We start from the raw sequence: 15,001 nt of genomic DNA, 5'->3' as shown, positions 1-15,001 counted from the left end.
TTTCCTTTCTTTTCAGGTCCACAACTGTAGGCTTTTCCACCCATTCTCCCTGCTTGTGGCTGTGGTAAACCATCCTCCTGGCTCGCCATACCAGTTCCTCGACCACTTTTCCTCTTGCTTTCTATTCTGTAATATTCCAACAACTATCATGGGAGACTTCCTATGATCCACATTAATACCCGGCTTCTGCCCTTCTGCTTTCATCACTAACTACCTCTTTAGGACTCTCTAATTCTCTTATTCACCAGGAGGGATACATACTTGACCTGAACAGTGTTCAACTCTTTTCAGTATGATTTCATACTACCTTTCAGATCATAACCTGCTCTCTTTTACTCCTAAATAGTCTTTTTCCCTTATCTGCAGTCACAGTAGGTGCCCTCAAGGTAGAGAGTAGTAGGAGGTATTATTCTTGAAGTGGTGTGTATATACACTCACCGGCCACTTTATTAGGTACACCATGCTAGTAATGGGTTGGACCCCCTTTTGCCTTCAGAACTGCCTCAATTCTTCGTGGCATAGATTCAACAAGGTGCTGGAAGCATTCCTCAGAGATTTTGGTCCATATTGACATGATGGCATCACACAGTTTCCGCAGATTTGTCGGCTGCACATCCATGATGCGAATCTCCCGTTCCACCACATCCCAAAGATGCTCTATTGGATTGAGATCTGGTGACTGTGGAGGCCATTTGAGTACAGTGAACTCATTGTCATGTTCAAGAAACTAGTCTGAGATGATTCCAGCTTTATGACATGGCGCATTATCCTGCTGAAAGTAGCCATCAGATGTTGTGTACATTGTGGTCATAAAGGATGGACATGGTCAGCAACAATACTCAGGTAGGCTGTGGCGTTGCAACGATGCTCAATTGGTACCAAGGGGCCCAAAGAGTGCCAAGAAAATATTCCCCACACCATGACACCACCACCACCAGCCTGAACCTTTGATACAAGGCAGGATGGATCCATGCTTTCATGTTGTTGACGCCAAATTCTGACCCTACCATCCGAATGTCGCAGCAGAAATCGAGACTCATCAGACCAGGCAACGTTTTTTCCAATCTTCTACTGTCCAATTTCGATGAGCTTGTGCAAATTGTAGCCTCAGTTTCCTGTTCTTAGCTGAAATGAGTGACACCCGGTGTGGTCTTCTGCTGCTGTAGCCCATCTGCCTCAAAGTTCGACGTACTGTGCGTTCAGAGATGCTCTTCTGCCTACCTTGGTTGTAACGGGTGGCGATTTGAGTCACTGTTGCCTTTCTATCAGCTCAAACCAGTCTGCCCATTCTCCTCTGACGTCTGGCATCAACAATGCATTTCCGCCCACAGAACTGCCGCTCACTGGGTGTTTTTTCTTTTTCGGACCATTCTCTGTAAACCCTAGAGATAGTTGTGCGTAAAAATCCCAGTAGATCAGCAGTTTCTGAAATACTCAGACCAGCCCTTCTGGCACCAACAACCATGCCACGTTCAAAGGCACTCAAATCACCTTTCTTCTCCATACTGATGCTCGGTTTGAACTGCAGGAGATTGTCTTGACCATGTCTACATGCCTAAATGCACTGAGTTGCTGCCATGTGATTGGCTGAAATTAAGTGTTTTACGAGCAGTTGGACAGGTGTACCTAATAAAGTGGCCGGTGAGTGTATATTTGTAAAAAACATAACCAAATTAGAATCCATAAAATAATATTCATCAATGCCTAAAACATTAAATAAGCTGAAACATAATATTCACAGGAAGAGATCAATACAACAGAAATAAATAATGACCTGTAGATGGCAGTAAAGGTTTTTTTTTATAAATAAGTAGTTTAAGGCAAAATGAAACAAATGTAACCGTGTACGTTGGAAAAAAAGGTATACACTGAATATTGAGGGTTTCTGTGGATGGGGAAAAGTTTGTAGCTGAAGGAGGATCTGAATTATCATCACAAATAATACATAGTAGTTTTTGTAGCTGTGATCTCTATTGTTGATAACTGACGTAATGTAAAATGGCAATAATATTACAATATTTAATTGTGGTTTTTATTGTTTCTTTTTTATCTTGTCTAAATGTTTTAGATTTTTATCTGGGACCCAAATACTGGGAAGCAGATTGGCAAAACATTAATTGGACACTCAAAGTGGATAACATGGCTGTGTTGGGAGCCCCTACATTTGTAAGTTAGGAATGTCTTGTAACAGAATACTCTAAAGTGACTGCCATTTATGAGCATTTATTTTTTTTCGTCTCGTGCTTCACAACCATATTTTATATACTGTGTGGCTAAATGGAGTGTGTTGTATTCTAAGACACAACCCTGCCCTGCTATTGTTCCAGGTTGGTGTTTTTTCCCTTCTCCCTGGCAGAGATCACGATAACGCCTCCACAAGCGTCTATGACGCTGGTATTGGCTGATTTAATCCCCCACAAAAAAAAAAACACCATGGTGTACGCTTGGTGGTTTTCTGCCGGCGCTTGCTGCCCAGGATCGCAGCTCGCACCTGCACCACTCGACAACACCCACAATACAGTGCCGCCCACTCCTCCCCGCCCGAGCCATCTTGTGGCTCTGATGGAAAGTCATGTGACCGAACCTCATGGGTTCAGTCGTCAGTTCTTGCCCGCTCTGTTTCCGGCGTCAGCCCTGACCCGCTCTGTGGGTGGGTGGGGTTAGGGTTCCGGCGTCAGCCCTTGCCCGCTTGGTGTGTGTTTGGGGTCTGGGGCCAGCGTCAGCCCTCGCCCGCTTTGGGGTGGGAGGGTCTGGGGCCAGCACTAGCCTTGGCCCACTCTATGGGTGGGAGGGTCTGCGGCCAGCGTCAGCCCTGGCCCACTTTGTGGGTGGGTGGGGTCTGGGGCCAGCATCAGCCCTGGCCCGCTCTATGGGGGGGGGGGGGGGTCTGGGGCCGGCGTCAGCCCTAAAAAAAAAAAAAGTAGCTACAAAAACAATAGACGTCTATAATAATAATCTTTTTTTATATAGCGCCGTCATATTCCGTAGCACTTTTATAAATCATAGGGGACATATACAAATAAAAGACGACATTACAGAGTAAAAACATAGGTCATATGGAACAACACTATATACCACTAGGAGATATATATTTGTATTACTGAAAATTTCATACTCTTCCTTGGCTGCAATTACTCCCCAAAAATGGTGAGAGGAGTATTATTACCCTTCTGGAAAAATGTAAGTGCGACCTCTGCTCCCTGCAGCTCTTTCTACTTGCTGATCAGTGTAAACAGGACTTTATTACAAGTTCACCAGACAGTATATACAGAGCTGATTATTTTATTAAAGTAAAGGATTCTTCAGATTACTAAACTGAGTGAGACAAATTATGTCCACAAATATACTGAGCCTACATACGGCAAAACCTAGTGGGTCACCATATACCGTGTATACTCAAGTATAAGCCGACCTGAGTATAAGCCAAGACCCCTAATTTCAACACAAACTGGGAAAACCTATTGACTTGAGTGTAAGCCGAGGGTGGAAAATGCATTGGTCACAGCCTCCCAGTATATAGTCTGCCAGCCCCTGTAGCATACAGCCTGCCCAGCCCCTTTAGTAGGAAATAAAAATAACACTGTACTCACTGTTCCGACGTCCCCCATAGGTCCTCTTCTGTCTCCAATGCTCCGGTGCCGCCTCGGGTCCTTCGGTCCTCTATGGATTCTTCCGCTCATCTTCGGCTCCTCTTCGGGTCTCCGTGCTTGGCCGGCACACAGAATGACGTCAGCCACTTGCCGACGTCGTTGTTTGTGAGCCACTGGCATCATGAGGGAACCGGAAGAGGAGCGGAAGAACCCGAAGAGGATCCGAGTTGGCACCGGAGCATCAGAGACAGAAGAGGACCTACGGGTGACGTCAGAAAGGTGAGTTTTGACTTTATTTTTTGAGTTGAGTATAAGCCGAGTTGGGGATGTTCTAGTGCTTTTTCCATCTCTATCCTATCCCTGTTTTACAGGGTGTGATCCTAGTAGTGCACTGATATATTTTTTTTTTCTTCTTTGTAGGAATCCTGAGTGCAGGTACCTTGCCAGTGCATCCAAAGACTGCAGCATTCGGATCTGGGACACTGCCATTGGGCAGTGCCAGAAAATCCTTACGAGTCATACACAGTCAGTGACTACTATTAAGTGGGGAGGAGATGGTTTATTGTATTCTGGCTCACAGGATAGGACCATAAAAGCTTGGAGAACTAGTGATGTAAGTTTACAAATATATATAATATATATATATAATATTATTTTATTTTTATTTTCTCTCTCTGTTGGAGTTTCACTTGTTAATTACAGATCAACTTAGATTGATCACCGCTAGCTGTATCATCGGAACCATGTAATGGTATCGTTGAGCTGCAACAGTGGGGAACATAAAAAAGTCTTGTGCAATTTATCTGCTTTGGACTTTTTTCAGGAGTATAACTGCATGTAAAGTGTCATATACTCTTGTAGAAGAGTTAATGCGGCCTCTGGCTCTGGGGTCTCTCCATTATTAATGTTTTCTGCTCAAGGGTCTCCACTATTAATGTCTGAATGTAGTACTTTGTTTCTGGGGTTCAATTTATTGCTGTACTATGGTATTTAATTTCTAGGGTGACATTTTGTGTTGTATTGTGGTTGTTGGTGCATCTATGATGATGGTTACTCATGTAGCCCCTTAAAGTCGAGCAGTAGGACAATGTGGCTTTTGGACCAATACATTTTGTATACCACTAGACTAAAATCTTAGATCAGGAACAGAAAAGACATATATAAAGGAAATTTCACATTTTTTATTTGTGTAGAGTCCATTTTTTTTCACGACTCCACCAAAATGGTCTCTGACTCCACAGCATACCGTAGTTTCATAGATAGTATGAAACATAATGTACATCAAGTTCAACCAAGGAGGAGATGGGATGTAAGAGAACACCATTCTATATTATAACATAACAATCAAAGCTTGAACTCGTCAAATTGATACTAGAGGTCCAGTTATGTAAATTTATTTACCATCAGTGCTGGTGGTCAGTCTGTTACCCCTGTGTAATTGCAAATCTTTTTTTAGGGAGTTCTGTGCCGCACTTTGCAAGGTCATGCACACTGGGTTAACACCATGGCACTTAGTACAGACTATGTTCTCCGAACAGGAGCCTTCAATCCGTCTGAGGCCTCCGTCAATCCACAAGAAATGAAAGGAACCTGTAAGTGTTTTAAAATTGGTGTTTTGTTATGTTTATAATTATTAGAGATGTTTTGTTCCAGCTCTTTGTTTATTACTTGTTTATGTTTGCTGAAAACACTGTAAGGGAGCACACAGTGTAGTTGGTGTGTGTGGTTTAAGCATGGGGAATAGCCCACAAATCACTGCATATGGGTATATTCTGACAATGTGCAATGACCTGTTCAAAGGTGATCAGAAGTTACTTTTACATCTGTAACATGATGAATGCCTCAGAGTACATTCCTTTTGGTATAGTTTTATCAGTAGGCACCTCCATAAACCGCAAAATAGACAGGCGCAGTGTTGGTCCTAGAGGATATTTTCTGTGCCTGTGAACTGTTTTTTTATTTCTTTGCTTAACTTAATTCATCTGTGTGTGTGTTTTTTAAACCATCTAGTGGAACAGCTAAAGGAAAAAGCTTTACAAAGATACAATCAAGTTCGGGTGAGTGTCAGCTGCACAAAAGCGTCAGGTTTACAATTATCTTGCATGTTTTTTGTGTAGTTGAATTTTCAATTACTGAGCTTTAGACGTCAAAAACTAAAAATGATGAAAAAGCTTTATGTGGGGTTTTTTTTTTTTTTTTTTAGCCATGTGTCACAAAACAGCAGCAATAATTTTTAAAGTAGCTCACTGAATAACTTCTAGCCCTTAAACCACTACTTCCAAAAAATAGTCAAAAATGCTGGTCATTAAAGCCTTTTCAGTCCTCCTCAATAAGGGGTTCATAAATTTGACACATCTCACGCCCTGGCTTCTGTTATTTGCAAAATAGCATCTGTCCAAATAAGCACTAATGGTGGTGAGGTAAACCCTACTAAGCTACAAAAAAAAAACTGTGTAACCAGAATTTAGCCCATTAAACCTCTAGCCCTGGAAAAAATGTCCTTTCTAGATTTGTTTCTTTTATATTAAATTTTCTCTGTTTATGTATACAAAATCACTATGCAGAGAGTCATATTTTGACTGAGATGAGTAATGTTTACAAGCGATAGGGGGATGTCTGTATTTTCAGTTTTATAAGATGTAGAACAGTGATGGCAAGCCTTTTAGAGGCCGAGTGCCCAAACTACAACAAAGACCCGCTTATTTATCGCAAAGTGCCAACAAAGAAATTTAATTTGTGATTTTATACTCCCTTCACTGTCACAGTTTTCATTGATACCAGCACCCTGAGGATACCAATAAAGCAGAAAATAGTCCCAGGTACAGCTGTCACTTTAAAATAGCTCTGTGCACAGCAAGTCCTGGGCTGTCTGGGACTGCAGGAAGATACCTGGAGTCATCTCTAGTGATGGCCCGAGTGCCCACAGAAAGGGCTCTGAGTGCCACCTCTGGCACCATTGCCATAGGTTAGCCATCACTGATGTAGAACCATGGAGATAGAGGCAGTTGAAGAAATACACAGGAACTGGATCTTTATCCGCAGCTTCCATTTACAACTATATATTTAACTGTCAGTATCTACGGTTCTGTAGCTTACAGTACTACAGTCCTTATCATTCTTATCTGTAATAGCATACCAAAAGCATGTTTCGGGGTACTATAGAACCGAAGATGGGGGTGTCTAAAGTGATGGGCCCCCCTCCCCTGCAGCCTCTAAACTCGACTCATTTCAGGCTAATTATGACTCTTCTCTGCTCAATATCACATGACTTTGGAGAATTTTTTTTTTTCACATAGAAGAGAGAATTCTAGAAAGGATATTTCATATACTACCCAAAGGGCCTAGTATATTAATGAAGTGAAATTTGGTGACAGCGTCCCTTTAAGCCATTAAGTTTATTGAAATCAATAAAGATTTTAACAGATACTGGATTTTTGTTATCTCTTCAATTAATGAATTAATGAAGATTTTAACTATGTTTCAAATGCAGATGTGAACTGGGTCTAATACTGTGGTCCAATTCTGTTTAAATCCACAATGATAAAAAGTGGAACTATACCATTTATAAAGATATTGTTTTGGGCAGGACAAATGTAAAAAGTAAAATGCAGAGAAAATAAGAGAAGTAAAATAAGTAATTTCTCTTGACAAATTCTGAACATAGATGACAAGGTACTGTGTGTTCATTAATCTAGTCATTGAATATCTTGGCGTGGCTGACTATATTTTGAATTTTATATAAATTCAAAGGGAATTCATCACCAGATGCTTGCAAAGGGTATTTAGTTTTTACATTTTGGCCTTCTGTAGGGGAAAGATCCTGAGCGTCTTGTATCTGGCTCTGATGACTTCACATTATTTCTCTGGGCCCCAGCTGAAGAGAAGAAGCCTTTACAGAGGATGACCGGCCACCAGGCTCTCATCAATGAAGTTCTGTTCTCCCCTGACACCAGAATCATTGCAAGTGCCTCCTTTGACAAATCCATTAAATTATGGGATGGTAGAACTGGAAAGTAGGTGATGTGTTACCATTACAACTAGTGTAATTGTTTGTGAATCATAATTCGCCTGTCAAATGTGTACTGCTCATTTTATTTATAGCCTTTGCTTGACTAGATGTGATGTGACCACTGCCATGACACAAGCTCAATTTCCCTGCTGTGGCCAATTTATTATGTGGAGACGCATGTAATTTAAACATGTCACCAGGTTTTACCCCACTAAACTACAAGCCCCCTCAGGTAGGGTATGTCCCTTATAGAATTCCCCCTTTTATGTGAAATCTACAAAGAAATTCCCCCCAACGTCAGGCATATAAGACTCTTCTTACCTCATTTTGACATGAGAGCAGTCAAGATTGGTGGTTGTCAATGCAGTAGCCCATCTCTTCTGTTCTATTGAACCTAGAAACATGCTTTTGTGTCATATTAATGATCATGTCCTCAGATAACATCCAATTTGTAGTTTTGTGAACAGAACCAGAGATACAGGCAGCCAAAGACAAAGTTGGAAATGCAAGCTGCAGATAAAGATCCAGTTCCAGCCTTTTGGTTTTTTTTAGCTGCCTGTATGTCAAGTTCATGGAACCATTTGCTTGATGGGATCTAAAAGATTAGATACTTCTCTTTTAAGTTGCACAAAAAGAATGTTTCTTGGTATTTACCTAAGATGCATGCATGCTTCTGAAGTCACACTACCCCTGCAATCGCGAAACTTGACTAACCTCATGTCAAAATAGGTAGAGAAGAATCATATTTGCCTGAACTTGGGGGGAGGGGGGGGTCCTTTATATAGGTAAACAGGTGAGATTTTACATGAAAGAGGGAATTCTACAAGGGACATTTCATAACTGGTAGTTTAATGGATTAAAACCCTGGTGACAGGTTCCCTTTAATGGTTACCCTGTGAATGTTGCTGTTTTGTTGCAACAGGTTTCTGCAATATTTGTTGTGAATTTAGCCTTACATGGGATATTGTCAAAAAGTGTAAAATATGTGTAAAATAAAAAGTATGCTAATAATGCAGACCACAGTTTTAAGGCTTGCTCCCACTGACAAAATAATGATCTGAAAACTGAAACTCTGTAGAACACTGTATTAGTAGGCTATAATTGACACGCTGAGCCGTAGAAGAAACTTCACATGCATGAACTAATGCATGTTGGGGGAGATTTATCAGTAGTGCCTGAGAGCAAAACTGTTCTAATTGGCAACCAGTCATAGTCAGGGTTCAGAAAATTGAAAGCTGAGCTGTGATTGGTTGCCTTGAAAAACTATGACAGTGCTGCTCTCTGACACTACTGATAAATCTCCCCAATTGTCTTGATACATGACATGCCAAATGTTTTGGGTTTTTTTCCTAATCCCATCTTTACATATGTATCAGAATATATTGTACCCATATTTTGGTAGAAAAAATATAATGTAACAGTTTATTTATTAGAATTTAATTATCGCATTTTGCAGGTACATTACTTCTTTACGTGGCCATGTCTCTGCTGTGTATCAGATTGCTTGGTCTGCAGATAGTAGGCTTTTAGTTAGTGGAAGCAGCGACAGCACACTCAAGGTCTGGGACGCCAAGACCATGAAGTTGTTTGTGGACCTCCCAGGACATGCAGATGAGGTAGGTCATAATATCAAGTCGGTTATTCCATTATTATTTTATTTTTATTTTTTTTGCAACAGTTATTTTGGTACTCTCTTAGTTTTATCTCACAATAACTGATGAAAAAACCTGATTAATTAAACGAGTCCTTGCAAAGCTTATGAGTTTATATTTCTCATTAAAGTGCAACTGTAACTTTTTTTATTAAATCAATAGCTATTGGGATGTAGAACAACTTTGCCTTTTATCTTTGCAATCTTCCTCAGTTTAGCCCAGCTCTATACTAACTGGGTCTGGGCATGCCATTTCTGGTCACTCTTATGAACTGTACATTTGTAAACAAGATACAGGGTTAATTAATTTGAAGGAAGTAACCCTGCTCTTGGAGTGATAATGCCTTACACATACTGCATCCCACCTGATCCACCAAACAGTTGTCGCTTTGGAAGCATCCAGTTCTTTACAAGGTTCATCTGGAATGACTAAAGTAGTGTCTGGACAATAGAAAGGAAGCACAATATCCATTAGGAGAGAACACTGCTCCTAGTCTGCCCCCTTTGGACACCAACTTATAATTGGTTGTTCAATCCTGTTTAAGTTTGTTTTTGTTTTGTTTTTTGTTGGTATCATCCTCCTAGTGTCTGCAGCTGTACCCTTTTTCTTCAGTGTCCCCCATGAGCTAGAAAAAGAAGCACTGAGTATTAACAACTACTTTTGATCCTGTGAATTGTTTCTGTTCCTACCCCCCATACTTCCATCTGCTTTTGTGAGAAACCTATCAGAGAACCCCTTTAATGCAACAAATGCAAATAGAGCTTAAAGGGGTTTTCCACGAGCCAAGTTAGGCCCTATGCACAGGATAGGTGAGACCCCCGCCGATAAGCAAGTTAGGCCCTATGCACAGGATATGATCTAACTTGTAGATCGGTTGGGGTCTGACCTATCCTGTGCATAGGGCCTATCTTGGTTTGTAAACATACAGTAATAAGCAGTGGAATGGAATGAATTCTGGTAACAATTGTTCTCATTCTACTTCCTTTCCACTCCTTATTACTGTATGTTGGAAGGATATTAAGCTTTATTTGTTCTAAGCCTTTAAATGTTGCTCTCAAAACAAACCCTTTTTTCTAATTCCAAATGACCTTTCACAAGTTTCGTCTCCACCAAATATTCTGTGCACAAACTAGACTGCATGGATGAGTTGCAGTGCATGTGGTATTCCAAGGAATATACCATATAGTGTGTGCACAGGCAGAACCTGTACAAGTCTCGTAATTAGTTGTATGTGTGTCTGAAAGACAAACATGCAATCAATTAGTTGTAGGGTTCCGCAATCTGTCGCCTGAGGCAAGTCAGCTCATGGGAGATGCAGGCTCCCTCCGAGCACTGTCACTGTCACGCTACCTGCCTCCATGTTGATTATTTTTGGGCACTTCATTGGAGGATTTCTAGATCATTGAAATGTCATCTGATTTGGGTGCATTTTACACAAATTGAGGAGTCATTTGTTGGTTAATATAGATCTATGTGTAATATTGTTAATATTTTATTTATTTTGATAGCCCTGCTCCTTCAAGAATTTTGACATCTATCCAAAAATTATTGTTGAACTCTTTGTTATTTCTTGTTATAGGTGTATGCTGTTGACTGGAGTCCTGATGGGCAGAGAGTAGCCAGTGGAGGGAAGGATAAATGCTTAAGGATGTGAGTCCTGCCGTGTGGCTGCTATCTGTATCAACATTTGAATATTATTACAATAATGTATAGCCAACTGTATCCCAAATTTAGCTACGTTAACCAACGCACTATTTTAAATTGATAACCTGTTCCTAAAGCCCATAACATGACAAAAGAATATGAGTTTTTGTCATGTTTGTGACGTGTACATCAGCGAATATAGTCATTATACCAATGTACCTGGCTTACTGCCAACATCCCCCCAATGTCCCGGGGGCTAGGATTCAAATTCAAACAGTCATCTGCTCATCCTTTAGTGCAGTCCAAACGCCAAATCCCCCCTCCACTGGGAGCCATGGAAGACACGTCTGATTCCTAGCTGCTACCCCTCTGTGGCATCATTGCCCGCATATCTCTCTGACATGCGCAGTGAAAGCCAGAGAGATGCAGCTCGATGCACAAGTTTGGGGCTGCTAGGGGGAAGAGACCAAGCATGGTTGTGTGCCACCAGGCTAAGGGGTTTTTATTCTATCTAGTCACTTTTTTTTGGTGGTTAAATACAGATAACGGTATTTTATAAGATTTTGAGTTTGTTTTTACTTTTATGTACTATTAATTTTTTTTTTTGATTTTTTTTTTTTGTGATTTTACCAGATTTACTAGGTAACATTTGTATATTTTTCTACTATAGATGGAGACGGTGAACTTGGCATGAGTGAGGAGATAGAAGTGATCCCTTCATCATGACTGTGACCGTTCATGTGCATGGTCTTGAAGAGCTTGACCAAAAGACTAATATACAATGAAGACCAGATGGGATTGCAGCTGTGTAATATACATATGGACACAGTTCTCTGCGTTGATGTGCTAGTTACAACAGCACTTGTGTTCAACCCGAGGCCGTTAAATGGAACAATGTAACATAAATAGAAAAAAGAAGTGTGTACATCCATTTATCAATAAAACATGTCTGATGTTTTCTGGAATGCTTTATGATTTAGAAGTACTGTGTATATTTGAGTATATACTGGCTCTAGTATAAGCCAAGGCATCTAATTTTGCCACAAAAAAAAGAGAAAAACTTATTAACTGGCGTATAAGCCTAGGAAATGCATTGGACACAGCCTCCCCTCACTAATGACATGACCTGAAGCCTACCCCCTTTTATTGAATGCCCGTCACACTACCGCCAGGATGTACAGTCATGGCCAGAAGTTTTGAGAATATGATACAAATGTTAATTTTTACAAAGACTACTGCATCAGGTTTAATAATGGTAATTTGCATGTACTCCAGAATGTTAGAAAGAGTGATCAGCTTGACAGCAATTAATTGCAAAGTCAATATTTGCCGAGAAAATGAACTTTTTCCCCCTTAAAAGGAACAGCTAACATTGTTTCAGTGATTGCTCCAGTAACACAGGTGTGGGTGTTGATGAGGACAGGGCTGGAGATCAATCTGTCATGATTAAGTAAGAATCACACCACTGGACACTTTAAAAGGAGGCTGGTGCTTAGCATCTTCTGTTAACCATGGTTATGGTTATCTCTAAAGAAACACGTGCAGTCATCATTGCACTGCACAACACTGGCCTAACAGGGAAGAGTATCGCAGCTAGAAAGATTGCACCTCAGTCAAAAATCTATCGCATCTTCAAGGAGGGAGGTTCCATTGTTGCCAAAAAGGCTCCAGGGCGCCCAAGAAGGACCTGCAAGCACCAGGACTGTCTCTTAAAAGCGTTTCAGCTTCGGAATCGGGCTACCAGCAGTGCAGAGCTTGCTCAGGAATGGCAGCAGGCAGGTGTGAGTGAATCTGCACACACTTTGAGGCGGAGACTCTTGGAGCAAGGCCTGGTGTCAAGGAGGGCAGCAAAGAAGCCACTTCTCTCCAGAAAAAACATCAGGGACAGACTGATATTCTGCAAAAGGTACAGGGAGTGGACTGCTGAGGACTGGGGTAAAGTCATTCTCTCTGATGAATCCCCTTTCTGATCGTTTGGAACATCTGGAAAACAGCTTGTTCTGAGAAGACAAGGTGAGAGATACCACCAGTCTTGTCTCATGCCAACTGTACAGCATCCTGCAACCATTCATGTGTGGGGTTGCTTCTCGGCAGCAACCGGCTCTCTCAGTCTTGCCTAATAACACATCCATGAATAAAGAATGGTACCAGAATGTCCTCCAAGAGCAACTTCTCCCAACCGTCCAAGGGCAGTTTGGTGATCAACAATGCATGATGGAGCACTTTGCCATAAAGCAAAGGTGATAACTAAATGGGATAAATAAATAACTCGGGGGAACAAAACAGATTTTGGGTCCATGGCCTGGAAACTCCCCAGATCTTAATCCCATTGAGAACTTGTGGGTTAATCATCAAGAGACGGGTGGCAAACAAAAACCAACAAATTATGACATAATGCAAGCATTGATTGTGCAAGAATGGACAGCTATCAGTCAGGATTTGGTCCAGAAGTTGATTGAGAGCTGCCAGGGAGAATTCCAGAGGTCCTGAAGAAGAAGGGTCAGCACTGCAAATATTGACTTGCTGCATTAACTCATTCTGTCAATAAAAGCTTTTGTTACTCATAATATGATTGCACTTGTATTTCTGTATGTGATAAAAACATCTGACAAACACACATAATAACCAGAGGGCAACAGATCATGTATATATATGTATATATATTTGTGTCATTCTCAAAACTTATGGCCATGACTGTAGGCGTTACAGCACAAAATAAAAATGTTTACTTTCGTAAACATACACCCTGCAGCCTCATTGTCCTCCAGGACACCAACACAGAAATCCTTTATAGAAGGACAGAGAGAGGTCGATGCTCTATGCCTGCACACACGCACAGTAGGATGTCATTAGGTGGCGACCACTGTGTCATAGTGTGCATGGGCAGAGCACATCGACCTGTCTCTACCCACACTGTTACCCAGGAAGCAGAGAGGGAAGAATTACATTTATATATTTAAATATGAGCTGAATTGGGCTTTTACAGCAAAAAAAAAAAAAAAAGAAGTGAGATGAAACGCACAGCACAATGAGAACACGTGTGTATCACAGTTCCGTTGCTGGCAAAAAGAGAGTATGCTCTAGCCTTTCCTGTACATACGGCCAGGCAGCATTGTCCATTGCATTGGTCAGTTTTTGGATGGTTTCTGCTTCAATTGCTTTGCATGAGGACAGAAAACCCTCCCAGAGCTGTTGCTTAGATGTGAACTGCATCCCGCCATCATAGACACTCCTTTTGATGATGCTCCAGAGTTTCTCGATGGGGTTGAGGTCAAAGGAGCATGGGGGCCACACCATAAGTTTGTCCCCGTTCAAGTCCATAGCAGTCAGAGATTCAGATGTGTTATTTGCAGCATGAGACGGTGCATTATCATGCATGAAAATGATCTTGCTGCGAAATGCCGGGTTCTTCTTCTTGAGCCATTGGAGGAAGCGCTGTTTAAGAAACTCTACATACATTATGGAGTTCATCTTTACCCCTTCAGGGATCCTAAAGGGGCTGACAATCTCACTCCCCATGATTCCAGACCAAAACATTCCTCCACCACCTCCTAGTTGGTGCCATAGCCGTGTTTGCATGGGGTGTCCATCAACCAGCCATCCACTACAGTCCTGTTTCTATCCAGCCCCTTTCATCATTGGCGCTCCAAAAGCGCCAATCATTAGGCTCCTGCTGGGGCCTCCAGCGGAAACGGGCGCTCGAGCACTATTACTGCAGGTGGTGCGATGTGGCTGGAAGACAACCCCGGCACACATCGCTCTTTGAACCTGGATGCGCGACAGCAGCCAGAAGAAAGAAGACGCAGGAGCCACTGCCAGAGATTAGTATAGGATTTTTTTAAATTAAAGAGCAGTAAAAACATTATGAAGACCTGGGGCCCAACATATGAAATAATTAATTATGGGGGCAGCATATAAAATAACTAATGGTCGAGGGTCGTGTAGGAAATAATTATGAGGGGCAGTCTAGTAATTAATAGGGTGGGCCGCATATTCAATAATTAATGGAGAGGGGTCCCAGTATATTTAAGAATTAACCCCTTAACACCGTAGCTCTACGGCGCAGAGGTATAAGGGATGTATGAAGAGGGCTCACGGGTTGAGTC

The 15,001-nt window shown here is 41.5% G+C and overlaps 1 protein-coding gene across 3 annotated transcripts in view; it reads left to right on the top strand.

The window, feature by feature from the left end:
* Positions 1-11,855, top strand: part of NLE1 (notchless homolog 1) — a 16,318-nt gene extending 4,463 nt beyond the window's left edge. For all 3 annotated transcript variants that reach the window (XM_072136414.1, XM_072136416.1, XM_072136415.1), the window contains 8 exons: positions 2,069-2,166; positions 4,011-4,203; positions 5,047-5,182; positions 5,601-5,647; positions 7,401-7,603; positions 9,056-9,215; positions 10,831-10,901; positions 11,566-11,855. In XM_072136414.1, the coding sequence (XP_071992515.1) occupies positions 2,069-2,166; positions 4,011-4,203; positions 5,047-5,182; positions 5,601-5,647; positions 7,401-7,603; positions 9,056-9,215; positions 10,831-10,901; positions 11,566-11,578 (921 nt within the window). In that variant the 3' untranslated portion in view covers positions 11,579-11,855. The remainder of the gene's footprint in view (positions 1-2,068; positions 2,167-4,010; positions 4,204-5,046; positions 5,183-5,600; positions 5,648-7,400; positions 7,604-9,055; positions 9,216-10,830; positions 10,902-11,565) is intronic.
* The last annotated feature ends 3,146 nt before the right edge of the window (positions 11,856-15,001 follow it).

The sequence above is a fragment of the Engystomops pustulosus genome, chromosome 2 (genome assembly GCF_040894005.1).
Source record: "Engystomops pustulosus chromosome 2, aEngPut4.maternal, whole genome shotgun sequence".
Classification (NCBI taxonomy): Eukaryota; Metazoa; Chordata; class Amphibia; order Anura; family Leptodactylidae; genus Engystomops; species Engystomops pustulosus.
Note: the sequence above shows the minus strand (reverse complement) of the source record. Positions and strands in the feature narration are given on the sequence as shown.